The 15,292-nt window shown below is 39.3% G+C and overlaps 3 protein-coding genes across 4 annotated transcripts; 2 read left to right on the top strand and 1 right to left on the bottom strand.

Annotated features, from left to right (window-relative positions):
• Nucleotides 1-69: 69 nt before the first annotated feature.
• Nucleotides 70-1,479, bottom strand: LOC116029666 (putative UDP-rhamnose:rhamnosyltransferase 1). The gene has a single exon (XM_031271715.1). The coding sequence runs from the start codon at nt 1,477-1,479 to the stop codon at nt 70-72; it is 1,410 nt and encodes a 469-aa protein (XP_031127575.1).
• Nucleotides 1,480-8,135: 6,656 nt separating this feature from the next.
• Nucleotides 8,136-9,513, top strand: LOC116029641. The gene is made up of 2 exons (XM_031271689.1): nt 8,136-9,069; nt 9,380-9,513. Exons 1-2 carry the CDS (start codon nt 8,136-8,138, stop codon nt 9,382-9,384), a joined length of 939 nt encoding a protein of 312 aa, XP_031127549.1. The 3' UTR covers nt 9,385-9,513.
• Nucleotides 9,514-9,746: 233 nt separating this feature from the next.
• On the top strand, nt 9,747-13,326 carry LOC116024638 (GATA transcription factor 28-like). Of its 2 annotated transcripts, none has more exons than XM_031265592.1 (12): nt 9,747-10,091; nt 10,317-10,403; nt 10,505-10,659; nt 11,053-11,154; nt 11,421-11,535; nt 11,610-11,669; nt 11,923-11,988; nt 12,101-12,169; nt 12,652-12,732; nt 12,831-12,899; nt 13,041-13,081; nt 13,182-13,326. In XM_031265592.1, the coding sequence occupies exons 1-12, from the start codon at nt 9,771-9,773 to the stop codon at nt 13,288-13,290; spliced, it is 1,275 nt and encodes a 424-aa protein (XP_031121452.1). In that variant the 5' UTR covers nt 9,747-9,770; the 3' UTR covers nt 13,291-13,326. The 2 variants fall into 2 exon arrangements, with proteins under 2 accessions (XP_031121452.1, XP_031121444.1); XM_031265584.1 differs by having other exon boundaries at nt 11,409-11,535.
• Nucleotides 13,327-15,292: the final 1,966 nt, after the last annotated feature.

Here is a 15,292-nt window from a genome sequence, read left to right as displayed (position 1 = left end):
AATAAGTTGTATTCATGGTTGATACCCCCCACCCCCATCCACCCTACCCGCTTTTCAGGACTTCTAGTTCTAGCCTCTTCTGCATTGTGTTAAAACTTCTGATTGGAAATACTGAATGAACTGATCTATGTAGTTGTCGTGGAGATTCTGGTTGCCGAATATGTTTGCCATTTGAGCGGCCTTCAGCCTTATTCCTTCTCCGTCTTGGGATGCCATTACCAATCTTATTGAGTTGGCTACAATGTCCGGGCTGAAGGAGCCGTCTTCTCTCCTAGGAACTTCGTACCCTATTTCCTTTTCGACTAACAGCTTAGCGTTGAGTCCTTGGTCTGCTACCATTGGCAGCAGGATGAGTGGATGTCCAAAGCCAAGGGACTCGATTATTGTACCCCACCCTGAATGGAACAGGCATCCGCCAATGGCGGGATGAGCGAGTATGTTCTGTTGAGGAGCCCAACCGAGGATAACTCTGCCCTGGTTTGAGGTTCTGTTAACAAAATCAGTAGGCAACAGGGCGGAGTTATCTATTCCCGGTTTCCTCAGAATCCATAGGAAAGGCATCCGGGAAAGCTCCAATGCAGAAGCCAACTCGTGGATTTGATGAATAGGCATCTTGTACTCACTTCCAAAACCGACAAAGACCACAGACTTTGGTCTTTGTTTATCCAACCATTCGAATGCTTCGGACCAGCTCGATGAATTGGTTTCGGGGTGAATGGCGGTGTTTAACCTCGGTGGAAGTAGTCCGATAGCTAACACTGGCCTTTTGTAGAGTTTCTCGAGAAGATCTATATATTCTCTTTCGAACTCTTTGCAGCTTCTAACTATGACAAAGTCGCATCCCTCTATGACACTAGACAGGCGCTGGCCGCTGGACACACCAGATGCATCTGGGGTGTGGGTGTTCCGCATCATTGTCGGTGCGTAATCTGGCCTGTGGGCTACCAGGGAGTGGAAGTCGAACCAACTAGGCGGGCCCGTGAAGTATTCAGGGCTCGGGCGCAGGTTTCCAGATCTCAACCCCTCGGGGGATCCCAGGTACGCTAATGTTGCTGCAGTGTATACACTTAGGAACGCAGTAGGCACGCCATATCTGTTTGCTATTTCAGGAACCCAATGTGAAGCAAAGTCGACGAGGATCAACTCCGGCAAGTCCCATCTCAGAAGCTCCTCAAATGGCGGGGCCATCCTGTCATACGCCGTTTTCAAGAACTGTACTTGCTCTTGCTGCTCGAGATCAACAGTTGCCTCGCAATTCTCCGGCAAACCAGGTATCGAGGGCAACGCGATCTCTCTCAGGCTTAATCTCTCCATGAAACTTGCAGGAATTGGGGGCAATCTCTGCAGGTTTTTGGGGGTGGACACGAAGGAGACTCTGAAACCTTTAGCGGCTAATTTCTTGCCAAATTTGAACATCGGGAGCATATGGCCAAACGCCAACCACGGGAATATCATCACATGACACTGCTCGGCAGCCATGGTGATGTTCTAAAACTATAAACTCTCCAACTTGATCCCTATCTGTTTCTTGGAAACATAGGACCTGTGTTTACTTCTGTTGTCTGGTTCTGTTGTTTAAATAGACGCATGTTGTTTCTTATCAGACCAGCCATGTTCTTTGCATGCATCCTGCTAGGTAAACAACACTCACAATCTTTGTTTCGTAGTCTTACATGGCCTTACTTGATGACAATTCTTTTAATGTCGGGGAAACTCTAGCCACATTCCAAGAATAGCAATAGGTAATTGTCATATTATGGATCAAGGTCTACTTTCTATTGTAGACTTTGATCTAAACATTTTTTGTCTGCGGTTAACATATTATGTGTTTTCAGTCAGTAAATTATATGCATGTAAATAAATTGAATACACATAATTTGTTAAAACTACAAACACATAATAGACAATATACAAATTTTTATGTGAACCATGAATGAAAGATATATTTTTATTATATTATATATTAAATGTACATTATTTATTTATTGAATATTTGATAGTATACAAAATAATATTTCCTTTAATACTCAAATAATGTACTTTCAGTATACAAATAATATGTCTTTAATATATTAAAAATGTATGTTATTCATGGTCTGGTGATGGTTCATGGAACAATGATTACACATAATATATTAATTAAGTATTATGTGTCTATAGTTAACCTATTATGTGTCTTTAATTTATTTACTAACATATAATCTGTTAATTATAGACATATAATTTGAATTTTACTTTAAAATAACGTCCACAATGCAAAATTGATCTTGAACATGTAAATTAATATGGATGCTCTAACGATAACACGGGTGTGATTTCATCTATTAATTTTTAACGCGTAAGTCAATATACAAATACTTAATAAATATAAGAATTTTGACATTCATCATGATTCATGTAAGTGAGTGCAAAATATACAAATACTTAATAAATATAAGAATTTTGACATTCATCATGATTCATGTAAGTGAGTGCAAATAATATTTTTTTTTAGTACTATTGACTCTGTTACAATGTAGTATCTGTTCATAGCTACTTTCTCAATCTACTGAAGCACAAAGAGTCAACAGTTGCCTCCTCCACTGAGGCTCGATCTCACTCCATTATCCATGTTGGAGTGTAAACCGGGACACTGATTCGTTTTTTTTTTTTTTTAAATACACCAATTCGGATTTTTTTTTTAAACAAATGTATATCTTATCTTAAACTATAGGATATGATTGTTATAACAATATAATATCATATTCAATGTGTGGGATATACATTTATTGGTGACGAAAATGTCAAAACACATCCCCAATTACAATTTTTACCAATATCTTCACCAATGTTCTATTGAGTCCGAATTGAAGATTTAACTTTTGAGAACAGAAAACAAGTGTGCATAAAATAAGAAAACAGAGAGGACCGCCGATCTCTACCGCCGACCAGTCACCTGGTGACTCCGCGTATTGCCTTCCACCGGCCACCGCTGCTCTGGTTATGAATGAATAAACACCAAACAACCGGAGGAGAGCGATGAAGAAGGAATGGGGATGAAATGCCGAGAGACTACTCTTCAAAGTCGTCACTTCTCTACGACGATTACAGTACGGACTTTTGCTAATGCGGTTGGTTTTGTTTTCTACTTTTCTAAGCTGTTGACATGGGAAAGGAACATTTTTGGATGAAGACAGTAGTGAGTGCCTACAACCTGTTTGATGAAATTCCCAAATGAATTTTCCTGAGTCTTAAATTTGATCCTGTTTCCTTCTTGTCTTTGTGACAAGCTTTTCCTTCTTGTTCTAGTGACAAGCTTCCTCCTTCTTGCCTTTGTGACAAGCTGCTTTTCCCATTTGCATTAGTCATCTTCTTCTTGTTTTTTTGTAACAAGTACTATCTATTCCTTCAGTCTGTGGTTTGAGCTTTGAGTAATCAGTGCAACAGGACATCACTATCTGTTTCTTTACACTCTGCTTACTGGATCACAATTGTTCAATCCAGCTTCGGGTCCATACATTATCAATGAGTTTTATATCTTGGAATTGTAGGGGGCTTGGCAACCAAACGACGATTCAAGTCCTAAACGACATCGTCCACACTAAGAGGCCGGTCTTATTATACTTAATGGAAACAAAGTTATGTTCTTCAAAGATGGAGATTATTAGAACCAAAGTGGGATTTGACAACATGTTTACAGTGGATTGCTCGGGTCAAAGTGGGGGACTTGCCCTCTTGTGGAAAAAAGAGTTAAACCTGACCATTGTTAACCATTCTAGGAACTTCATTGATGCCACTATCAACTCTGTATCATCTTCTTCTCTATGGCGTTACACCGGCTTCTACGGTTGCCCAGAAAGACATCGACGTGCAGAATCCTGGGATCTTCTCAAACAGCTGTCTCTCAACAACTCTCTCCCTTGGATTTTAATGGGAGATTTCAATGATCTCCTCTCTCACGGTGAAAAATTGGGCGGTGCTCCTCATCCCAACCGGTTGATTCAAGGGTTTCAGGAAGCAGTAAACTTTAGTGGACTGTTTGATCTTACCTTCAAAGGCTATCAGTTTACATGGGAAAAAGTCCGAGGTACTACCAATTGGGTTAGGGAGAAACTGGATCGTATCCTGGTTAATGTAGGGTGGCTTGATCGATTTGGGTATGCTAGAGCAGAGTCCTTTGAAGCTCCCGTTAGTGATCATCTTCCCTTAGCTGTTTGGCCGTCCCCAGCAACACAGATCAGGACTAATAGAAAGTTCAAATTTGAGAATTGTTAGTTAAAGGAAGCCCAGTGTAGAGACATAGTTTACCAAAGTTGGAATATTTTAGAAGGTCTAAATCTCTGCTCTCGTTTTAAGGTCTGTAGTCATGCTGTTTGGAAATGGGGTAAGAATTTTAACAAAAATTGACAACCCCAAATTAATTCTCTCAAAAGGCAGATGAGTTTCCTTAGAACAAGAAGTGATAGCCAAGGAATTCTGGAATTCTCTCAAGCTCAGAGGTTATTTATTAATCTTCTCAACAAACAGAATCAGTTTTGGAAACAGAGGGCAAAAATGTTCTGGTACAAGGGCGGCGACAACAACACCAAATTCTTTCATAATGCCGTCAAACAGAGAAAGAGGAACAATACAATCCAGAGGTTAAAGGACGACGCAGGCAACTGGATTACTCAGGGACCTAAACGGAATGCCTTGGTAAGGGACTATTTCATTAACATATTTTCTAGTGCTACGGGTGATCTTAATCCTGTTATTAGTTGCATTAACCCCAAGATTACCAGTACTCAGAACCACAGGTTGCTAATGAAATTTTCTAGCAGTGAAATTAAGAAAGCTTTGTTTGGGATGCATCCGGATAAGAGTCCCGGCTTTGATGGTTTTAACCCAGGATTTTTTCAATCTTATTGGGATATTTTGGGGGAGAGCATAGTGCATTTCTGCAATGAGTTCTTAAAGACTGGTAAACTCCCAAAAGGTTTGAACACTACTCAAATTGTTCTGATCCCGAAAAAACAAATTCCCGAAACTATGGCAGATCTCAGACCTATAGCACTCTGTACAGTTGCTTACAAAATCCTTGCAAAGGCCATTGCCAATAGACTTAAGCCTCTCTTGAATGGTATCATTTCGGACAACCAAAGCGCATTTGTGCCGGGCAGATTAATTACTGATAACATTATGATAGCCTACGAATTACAACACTACTTGAAAAGGAAAACTCAAGGTAAGATTGGATATGCAGCCTTAAAGCTTGATATGAGCAAAGCCTATGATAGGCTAGAGTGGCTTATGCTGCGCAGCATTATGCTTAAACTGGGCTTTGGAGAAAGGTGGGTTTCCCTTGTAATGGAGTGTGTTACCTCTGTTGAGTATTTTGTGCTGAACAGAACTGATGAAATTGGTCCCATTAAACCAAGTAGAGGTATTAGGCAAGGAGATCCTATTTCACCCTATCTCTTTATCATTGTTGCAGAAGGCTTGAGTGCAATGCTAAAGGATTATGAGAACAAAAACAAGATCCATGGTTTATCAGTTTCTAGGAATGCACCTACTGTTAACCATCTTCTTTTTGCAGATGACAGCTATATTTTCCTGAGGGCTAATCCTATGGAGGCTTCAAATCTCAAACAACTATTACAGGATTATGAGAAGGCTTCAGGTCAGTCTATAAATCTAAACAAATCTGCCATTGTTTTCAGCAAAAATGTGGGTGAAGAGGATAGAAGGAAATTGAGTGAGATTCTGGGGGTTCAAGGAAGTACCAGTTCTGGAAACTATTTGGGTCTTCCTATGATCGTGGGGAAAAACAAGAAGGAGATCCTAAGCTTTATAAAGAGGAAAATTGTCAACCGTATACAAGGGTGGAATCACAGGTTCCTATCTAGAGCAGGGCGTGAGATATTATTGAAGACTGTTCTTCAAGCACTTCCCACATATGCCATGGGAGTGTTCTTACTGCCAAAGACCCTAACCAAGGAAATTGAAGTTATCATGAACTCTTATTGGTGGAAGGGTGGAGGACGAAACAACGGGGGCATCAATTGGAAATCTTGGAACCACCTGTGCAAGCCAAAGAAGTGGGGAGGTATTGGATTTCGCAGCCTCTATGACTTCAATCTGGCCCTCTTATGCAAACAGGCCTGGAACCTTATACAAAAACCTGACTCACTTGCGTCTCAAATCTATAAGGCAAGGTACTATCCGAATGTCTCTTTTCTGGAAGCAAAAGCTGGAGCCAACCCCTCTTATATCTGGAGCAGTTTGCTTGCAACCCAGGACATAATCCGTGAGCAGTCAAGATGGAGGGTTGGGAATGGTAATCAAGTTAGAATTTGGTCCGACAACTGGCTCCCAGACTTATCTAATCCCAAAGTGACCCATTTCCATTTATGGAACTCGCAACAGTGGCTGATCTTATTGATCCAACAGAGTGTAACTGGGATGCAGAGGCCATTAAATCTATTTTTAACCAGAGAGATACAGAGCTTATATTGAAAATCCCTATCCCTAGACAACAGGTGCAAGATAAGATTATTTGGGGACCTGACGTAGATGGGAAATTTTCTGTGAAAAGCTGTTACAAAGCGATTCATGGCGTGATGCCGGAAAGTGAGAGCAAGAACTGGAGCAGATTTTGGCAATGCAAAATACCCCATAAGGTAAAAACTTTCCTTTGGCAAGCATGCACTATGCCCCATAAGGTAAAAACTTTCCTTTGGCAAGCATGCACTATGACTCTTCCAACTAAAGACTCTCTGAGAGCTAAGCGGGTTAATTGTGATGATAAATGCCAACTGTGCTGAGCTAAGCGGGTTAATTGTGATGATAAATGCCAACTGTGCTTGAGTGGTAAGGAATCAGTCCTTCATCTGTTTGTAGAGTGCGATTACGCTAAAGCCTGTTGGAGCTATCTACGACTCCAATGTCAGGCAGGATCTTATACCAACTTCCAAGATTGGATGAGCACTATGTCAACCTCCCTCTCCAACACTCAGGCTTGCACTCTGTATATTGTCTGTTGGAAAATTTGGGATTTGCGGAACAGTATTTTATGGAACAACCAATCCCTCAATGCTGCCCGTTTCACAGTCCAAAGTGCTCAAAATTATCTTAATGATTGGTTGGAGGCCAACAAAGCTGGGCAGTTTGGAGATGAATTAGCAGTAGCTGAAGAGCCTAAATGGTCTAAACCTCAATTGGGATTATTGAAGTTGAATGTTGATGCGGCTATTGACAAACCGCACTCGAAAATGGGCTTTGGATGTGTTCTTAGGAATGATCAAGGTCACTTTGTTGCTGCAAGAGGATCACAATGGAGTGGCGCCTATAATTCTAGAGAAGCCGAGGCTGTCGCCATAAGAGAATCACTAAGCTGGGTGAAAAGCCATGACTTTGACAATATTATCATTGAAACAGATTCTTTACAGGTGGTGCAGGGACTCAACTCTACTTTAGGTGATTCTTCCTTTCATGTACTGTTAGCGGAAATTAAAAACTTGATGAGTATGTTTACTCATATTAGTTTATCTTTTACTAAATGGTCTGCGAATCAGACGGCTCATATACTTGCCAGGCAGTCTGTTTCTATGTCTGATTGTTCGGAGTGGTTTGTTAACCCTCCCATCTTCCTTTGTAATGTTCTTTCCTCTGATTTGTTCTTTCCTCTGATTTGATCTAATAAGTTACCTTTCTCAAAAAAAAAAAAAAAACTTTTGAGAACAAAGAATATATATTTATTACTCTATTATTTTTTGTAAACTTCTAGAATGAGTATAAAGCCTGGTATTCTGGTAATAGCGCCACCCACCGGCAGGCCACCGCGGATCCTCACGTGACCCATCGGCCTTTGCACTCCACCTCACGTGACCTGGGAAACTCAACGGCTCTGATATCGTCTCCACCTTTTTATTTCCATATTCGATCCTCTCCCAGGAAGTTCCTTTTCTCTCTTTGTTTATCCATTTTCAGCTAAACAATTAACATCCCAAAAAAATAATAAAAATTAAACCCAAATTTCAAATTAATCACAAAAAAAAAAAAGTATTATCAAATCTCAACAAATTTTCCCTCTACGGATTCCAACTGAATTTGGAGTCGGCGTTCCAATCTCTCCTCTCGCGCCTGTTGTAGTGATTAGAGCTTGGATTGAGTGTGGAATGCCGGCGGCGATGGAGGCCGGAAACCTGACGTCACTCCAACCGAGGTCGTACGACGTGCCGTGCCGCCGGGAGTTCGCGAACGTGCCGGTTGGAGCGGATGATGTGAGTGGAAGGTTCGGAGCCGACGACGTCAGCGGCGGAGGCTGTGAGGACATGAGAGGAGGTGCCGAGTTGGTTCAAGTAAACTCAGCGGCGCCACCACCAGCCTGCTCTGTAGATGGCGGCGGGGTGATTTCGAGCTTTCCTATTAGGCCTAGTGAGCTCACAGTTTCNCTGAGAGCTAAGCGGGTTAATTGTGATGATAAATGCCAACTGTGCTTGAGTGGTAAGGAATCAGTCCTTCATCTGTTTGTAGAGTGCGATTACGCTAAAGCCTGTTGGAGCTATCTACGACTCCAATGTCAGGCAGGATCTTATACCAACTTCCAAGATTGGATGAGCACTATGTCAACCTCCCTCTCCAACACTCAGGCTTGCACTCTGTATATTGTCTGTTGGAAAATTTGGGATTTGCGGAACAGTATTTTATGGAACAACCAATCCCTCAATGCTGCCCGTTTCACAGTCCAAAGTGCTCAAAATTATCTTAATGATTGGTTGGAGGCCAACAAAGCTGGGCAGTTTGGAGATGAATTAGCAGTAGCTGAAGAGCCTAAATGGTCTAAACCTCAATTGGGATTATTGAAGTTGAATGTTGATGCGGCTATTGACAAACCGCACTCGAAAATGGGCTTTGGATGTGTTCTTAGGAATGATCAAGGTCACTTTGTTGCTGCAAGAGGATCACAATGGAGTGGCGCCTATAATTCTAGAGAAGCCGAGGCTGTCGCCATAAGAGAATCACTAAGCTGGGTGAAAAGCCATGACTTTGACAATATTATCATTGAAACAGATTCTTTACAGGTGGTGCAGGGACTCAACTCTACTTTAGGTGATTCTTCCTTTCATGTACTGTTAGCGGAAATTAAAAACTTGATGAGTATGTTTACTCATATTAGTTTATCTTTTACTAAATGGTCTGCGAATCAGACGGCTCATATACTTGCCAGGCAGTCTGTTTCTATGTCTGATTGTTCGGAGTGGTTTGTTAACCCTCCCATCTTCCTTTGTAATGTTCTTTCCTCTGATTTGTTCTTTCCTCTGATTTGATCTAATAAGTTACCTTTCTCAAAAAAAAAAAAAAAACTTTTGAGAACAAAGAATATATATTTATTACTCTATTATTTTTTGTAAACTTCTAGAATGAGTATAAAGCCTGGTATTCTGGTAATAGCGCCACCCACCGGCAGGCCACCGCGGATCCTCACGTGACCCATCGGCCTTTGCACTCCACCTCACGTGACCTGGGAAACTCAACGGCTCTGATATCGTCTCCACCTTTTTATTTCCATATTCGATCCTCTCCCAGGAAGTTCCTTTTCTCTCTTTGTTTATCCATTTTCAGCTAAACAATTAACATCCCAAAAAAATAATAAAAATTAAACCCAAATTTCAAATTAATCACAAAAAAAAAAAAGTATTATCAAATCTCAACAAATTTTCCCTCTACGGATTCCAACTGAATTTGGAGTCGGCGTTCCAATCTCTCCTCTCGCGCCTGTTGTAGTGATTAGAGCTTGGATTGAGTGTGGAATGCCGGCGGCGATGGAGGCCGGAAACCTGACGTCACTCCAACCGAGGTCGTACGACGTGCCGTGCCGCCGGGAGTTCGCGAACGTGCCGGTTGGAGCGGATGATGTGAGTGGAAGGTTCGGAGCCGACGACGTCAGCGGCGGAGGCTGTGAGGACATGAGAGGAGGTGCCGAGTTGGTTCAAGTAAACTCAGCGGCGCCACCACCAGCCTGCTCTGTAGATGGCGGCGGGGTGATTTCGAGCTTTCCTATTAGGCCTAGTGAGCTCACAGTTTCCTTCGAAGGCCAAATCTATGTTTTTCCTGCCGTTACTCCAGATAAGGTCCAACTGTTATGTATGTGTTGTAGTTCAGCAGCTAAATATATACAGTTTAAATATTTACAGTATGCGGTTCAAGTATTGTAGTTCAGCAGCTATTACTTGTATAGATTTTGTTGTGATTTGGGTTTCTATCATAAATTGCAACCTAAAATGGTGGTTGGATAATAATTCAGGAATAATGCTTGATGTATTTATTATTATTGTTTTTTTTTTTAAACGTAATAGTTGCAAGCTGTGCTTTTGCTTTTGGGAGGGATTGAAACACCGGAAGATGTTCCTAGTACGGAATTTCAATCACAACAATGTAACAAGGTACTTGGAGCTTATTTGGTGCTTTATCTCCATCAGGATATAAGAATGAAATGAAGATTTGTTTATCATTGGTCACATTGTTCTTTTGCATTGAGATGTAGGTTTTGGAGGATGCTTCTCCACTAGCAGTTTGTGCCTCTACATTTCCGAATGTTCCACGGAGAATTGCCTCTCTTATGAGGTTTCGCGAGAAGAGGAAAGAGAGATGCTTTGAGAAAAAAATTCGTTATACTTGTCGGAAAGAGGTTGCTCAGAGGTAAGATTGATTTGGTGGCACTTTTTGTTCTTGATCCTGCATACTGGTTCGCGTGTAAGATTTTGTACTGTCAATGAATGGTCTGCACTAGTTAACATGGACTCTTTTGGATTGGGTTACACATTTGAGGACTTGAAAGCTTGTTTGAAAAAAATGGTCACCACTTTAATGCATATTCAACATCCTTGATTTTTGGTGGATAGATTAACTCATTAAGAGGTATCTTGAAGTTGGATTTTCTTGCCTTCTTGGTTAGGGTACATTAATGACAATTTTGGAGGTTAGGTGTATTCAGTTTTTGGGAGGAATTTATTGGACACTAACTTCCAAGCTAATCTTATAATCATTTTGGAAACTAATTTCTCATTCCTGTTTTGATTGTATTGAGTGCAGAATGCATCGTAAAAATGGGCAATTTGCCTCTATGAAGGAGAGCGACAAGACATCTGTTGATATTTTTGAATCACGTGATGGCATGCCTGGTTCCGAACCAGTGTGAGTATGGAGCTCAAGCATTACTTGCTGCAGCTTACACAACATTTATTTATTTATTTATTTTTGGTTTCTTGCCATGTACTTGTAGGAATGTGCAGTTTTTGCTTGCATCTACATTTTTGTTGGTAAACTGGAATAGCTGTTAGAAATTTATGAGTTTCGCATCTTGGCACATTTCAAACCTTTTTATCTGCCAAGTTCAATGCTTTGTGCCATTTTCCATTATGTTCTTTGTCATGATATGTACCTTCCAGTTTTGTTGACAGATTGCGCAGCTGTCAACACTGTGGTGTGAGTGAAAATGGCACACCTGCAATGCGGCGGGGACCAGCTGGCCCAAGAACTCTCTGCAATGCTTGTGGACTTGTGTGGGCTAACAAGGTAGGAATGGTTTGCCAAATTTATCTCCTTTCTTTTCTTCAGAACCATCCTTAACTCATTTTTTATGATTTAAGGGTATTTTAAGAGATATTTCCAAAGGAGGGAAGAATATAGCTTTCAGCAAAAGTGATCCAGTAAGTACTCTTGTTGTCAATCCTATTCTTTTTTTTCTTTTTTAATTTAATAAATCCACTTTGTCAATATATGTAGTTATGTACACACAACATGTCTGCTTGTCATATTTAAACAAGATAGTTTGCTTCATCTCCCTCCCTCTTTTTGCTAGGAGATTAGCTTCTACTGGATTTCAACATCTTTTTCTGGCATTGATGAAAAAATCTGTGTTGAATAAGCATAGTAAACTCATTGTCTTCATTTGCAATGTAGGGAAATCCTGACATCAAGCTCTGCACCATTGAATCAGAGAATTCCAATCAAAATCCAGATGGAGAGGTATTGACCTGGTATTCACAGTGTAACAGTGTTATAGTAATCTGATCACTGTTGACTGGTTGTATAGTAAATGTTCAATAAGATGTGACTTTCCTCTAATTTTGTTGAATAGGGAAGTCCCGAGGAAATGAAGCCCATGTTAATGGGGAATGAAAATCCTTTTATTGGACCTGCTGACCAGGTAGTTTTTCTTATTGCCATTAAATAGTATATGTGACATGCACTTTCTTAAGAATTTGCTTAATTAATACTCCGTATGATTTTGATTGAAAAGATACTTTGCAATATTGGCATCTGAAAGTCAAACAAATAATAAATAAATATAGTAGTTTTTGTGGTGTTGGAATAGGGGTGTAATTGAGCTAAGCAACCCCATTAGGGGTTTTTTCTTGGTTTTTACAGCGTCTTGACCTTAGGCACGCCGAGTAGGCGCTTTTGAGACCTTTTCATTCGTTTATTTTTATTTTTTTTTCCTTCACTCTTTCATTTTCTCTTTCCTAATCACATTGCAAAAACCAAATAAAAACCCTAACTAATGGGTTTGCTCGCTGAACCAAACCCGAGTACTGAAATCTCGAAAATTGGAAGATAAGGACTGTACCCATTTAAGGATGTATAACCGGTAGTATTTTATCATTAATCAATCACTTTTTTTCGCTGTAGGACTTTAGGGAAGCTGCTGAAAATTATACTGATGGGTCACCCATCGGGTTAGGAAATTCATCAATTAACCCTGATGAAGAGGTTATTGTCATAATTACTTTTCCTTCAAAGATTTTGGAGTTCAAAAAAAAAAATTAATCTCCAAAGCTCTATAGGTTACTGAGCTCTTTGATCCCCAGGAAACCCTTGATGAATTTGCCAATGCCTCTGGGTCAGATTTTGATATTTCTACAAGCTTTGATGACGAGGTTAGTAATGTTCGGAGAGAAATGCAGCATTTCCTCTCAGTTCCAAAGCCTTATTAAGTTACTGCATTGGATCGAGATTTTTTACCATATGTACTCGACAACTCGTCTAGCTTGATGATATTCTAAAATCTAAATGCACAGGTCGACATTCAGTCACATATGGGCACTGACTGGCCTGGAAGGTGAGAGATACCTGCTAACCTAATTTGTAAAAGTATATGTTAATAGAAACAACAGATCTCACTTGTGTATTTTGTATCATGCTGGATGAATCTCTGAAAGACTCCTGAAGGTCATTTTGCTCGGGGAAATCTTTGTTTTGTACAGTAATGTGAATGTTACTAATACTACATGTACTCCTTATTTTATGAACAATACTGGTCAATTTTAATGGGGTCTATTTAACATAAATTAACTCTACAAATAATGCACCATGTCTCTCTCTTCTTCTTCTTTTTTTCTTTTTCTTTTTTTTTTTTAATTAAAAAAAATTTAAATTCACCATGTATCTTTGATCCTATCGAAATTTTATACAATTTAAACCCCTTAATGTAAATTATTGCTAATTATTAATGTCAGCCAAATAATGATTAAGATAGCTACAAATATTATATTAAATTCAAGTAGGCAATAGGCAGGTAGTGGCTATAGTCTATACGAGTAGGTAGGTAGTGTTCCATTCACATTGACCAAATGTCTTGGGTTTCCACATGCTATGCAATTTGTTTGGAGTGGGGAGCTTGCTAAAAGCAAGCTAAGAAAATACACTTGAAACTTGGTCGAGGAAACAATGTACCAGGTCGAGGAAACAAGCTAAAAACAATGCAATGTACCAAGTCTTTTTTTTTTTTTTTTTTTTTAATTTTAAGGGAGGGGTATCTCGCGGAGGCTATTGCCTCCCAACAATGTACCAAGTCCTTTAAAAAAAATAAATAAATCATAGGCAGGGGTAGGGATGTCAATCGGGCCAACCTTATCGGTTTCGAGCTAGCCCTATCGAGTTGTCGGGCTTATCGGATTCGGGTTGTCGGTTAATTATTATTTTAATCTCGGATTCGGGTTAGCCCTAACCCTAACCTTCGGGTTGTCGGGCTTATCGGGCGGGTTAGACTATTTGAACTAAAATCGAAAATGAATACTTACATTTGATAAAACGGGTCAAGTCGTCAACAGGATCCGGATTCGTTAGAACGGGTCAACCGGATGAGCATTTAGCACATTAAAATTAAACAAATGCAATTGCAACGGTTCGAATTTAATTCGGTTCGGTTTAAGACCCCCAAATTTTAACATTTCCTAGGCGACAAGACGGTCAAGGGGCGTCGCGACTTAACGGGGCGTCGTAATAACTATGCATGAAACATCACATAACTCAAATCCAAAATCTAATATCTAAATATTAAATACCAACATAACAAATTTATTTATAAGTGAATTCATCTTTAGTATTTTTTTTTATCGCTAGTACATCTTTAAATAAAATTTTAATAAATATATAAATATAAATATATATTAGGAAAAATTGCATCTTTGGTCCCTGAGCTTTAACCAAGTTCCGATCAGTCCCTGAGTTATGGCCGTATCCGAGTTTAGTCCCTCAGTAATGAACAAAGTGGCGCATTTGGTCCCTGGCCGTTAAAACTAACGGAAAAATTAAAAAATAATTAAAATTTGAGGGGTAAAATATGAAATTCACATTTTATTCTTCTTCTTATATCATAATCACTTTTATAACATTATTTTTCACTTCTTAGCCTCTTATTTTCAATATTTTTCAATTCTGAAAGCATTTCAATAATTTTAGTATGACTTGTTAGGAGCCTGACTCTCGTATAACAAACTTAAAACCTAGTACAAACAAAGAAACACTTGATCATTGTGTTTATGCATCTGAAAACACTATCCTAATAATTTTCGATTTTCTTTACTAAGCAACAAAGGTAATCAAACTAGAACTTTTGAGATACAAAATTCTGTTTTCTTAAAACCAGAGTAATGAAAGAGGAACCTAAGAATCAATTATGAAAATTTTAAAAACTTTTGTAACTTCAAAAAACGACAATTGACTAAACTATTGCATACAAAATATTTTTTACATAATAAAAATCTCAAGTTATTCTTTTGGTGAAATTCTCATAAAAGCAACCTGAGAAATTTGAAATTATTTTGTATCTCAGAAGTTCTAGTTTGATACCTTTGTTGCTTAGTAGAGGAAACCAAAAATTATTAGGATACTGTTTTCAGATGCTTAAAAACAATGATCAAGTGTTTCTTTGTTTGTACTAGGTCTTAAGTTTGTTATACGATAGCCAGACTCCTAACAAGTCATACTAAAGTTATTGAAATGCTTTTAGAATTGAAAAATATTGAAAATAAGAGGCTAAGAAGTGAAA

The sequence above is a fragment of the Ipomoea triloba genome, chromosome 1, assembly GCF_003576645.1.
Source record: "Ipomoea triloba cultivar NCNSP0323 chromosome 1, ASM357664v1".
In the NCBI taxonomy this organism is placed as follows: Eukaryota; Viridiplantae; Streptophyta; class Magnoliopsida; order Solanales; family Convolvulaceae; genus Ipomoea; species Ipomoea triloba.
The sequence above is the reverse complement of the archived record's forward strand: the minus strand, read 5'-3'. Positions and strand labels throughout refer to the sequence as shown.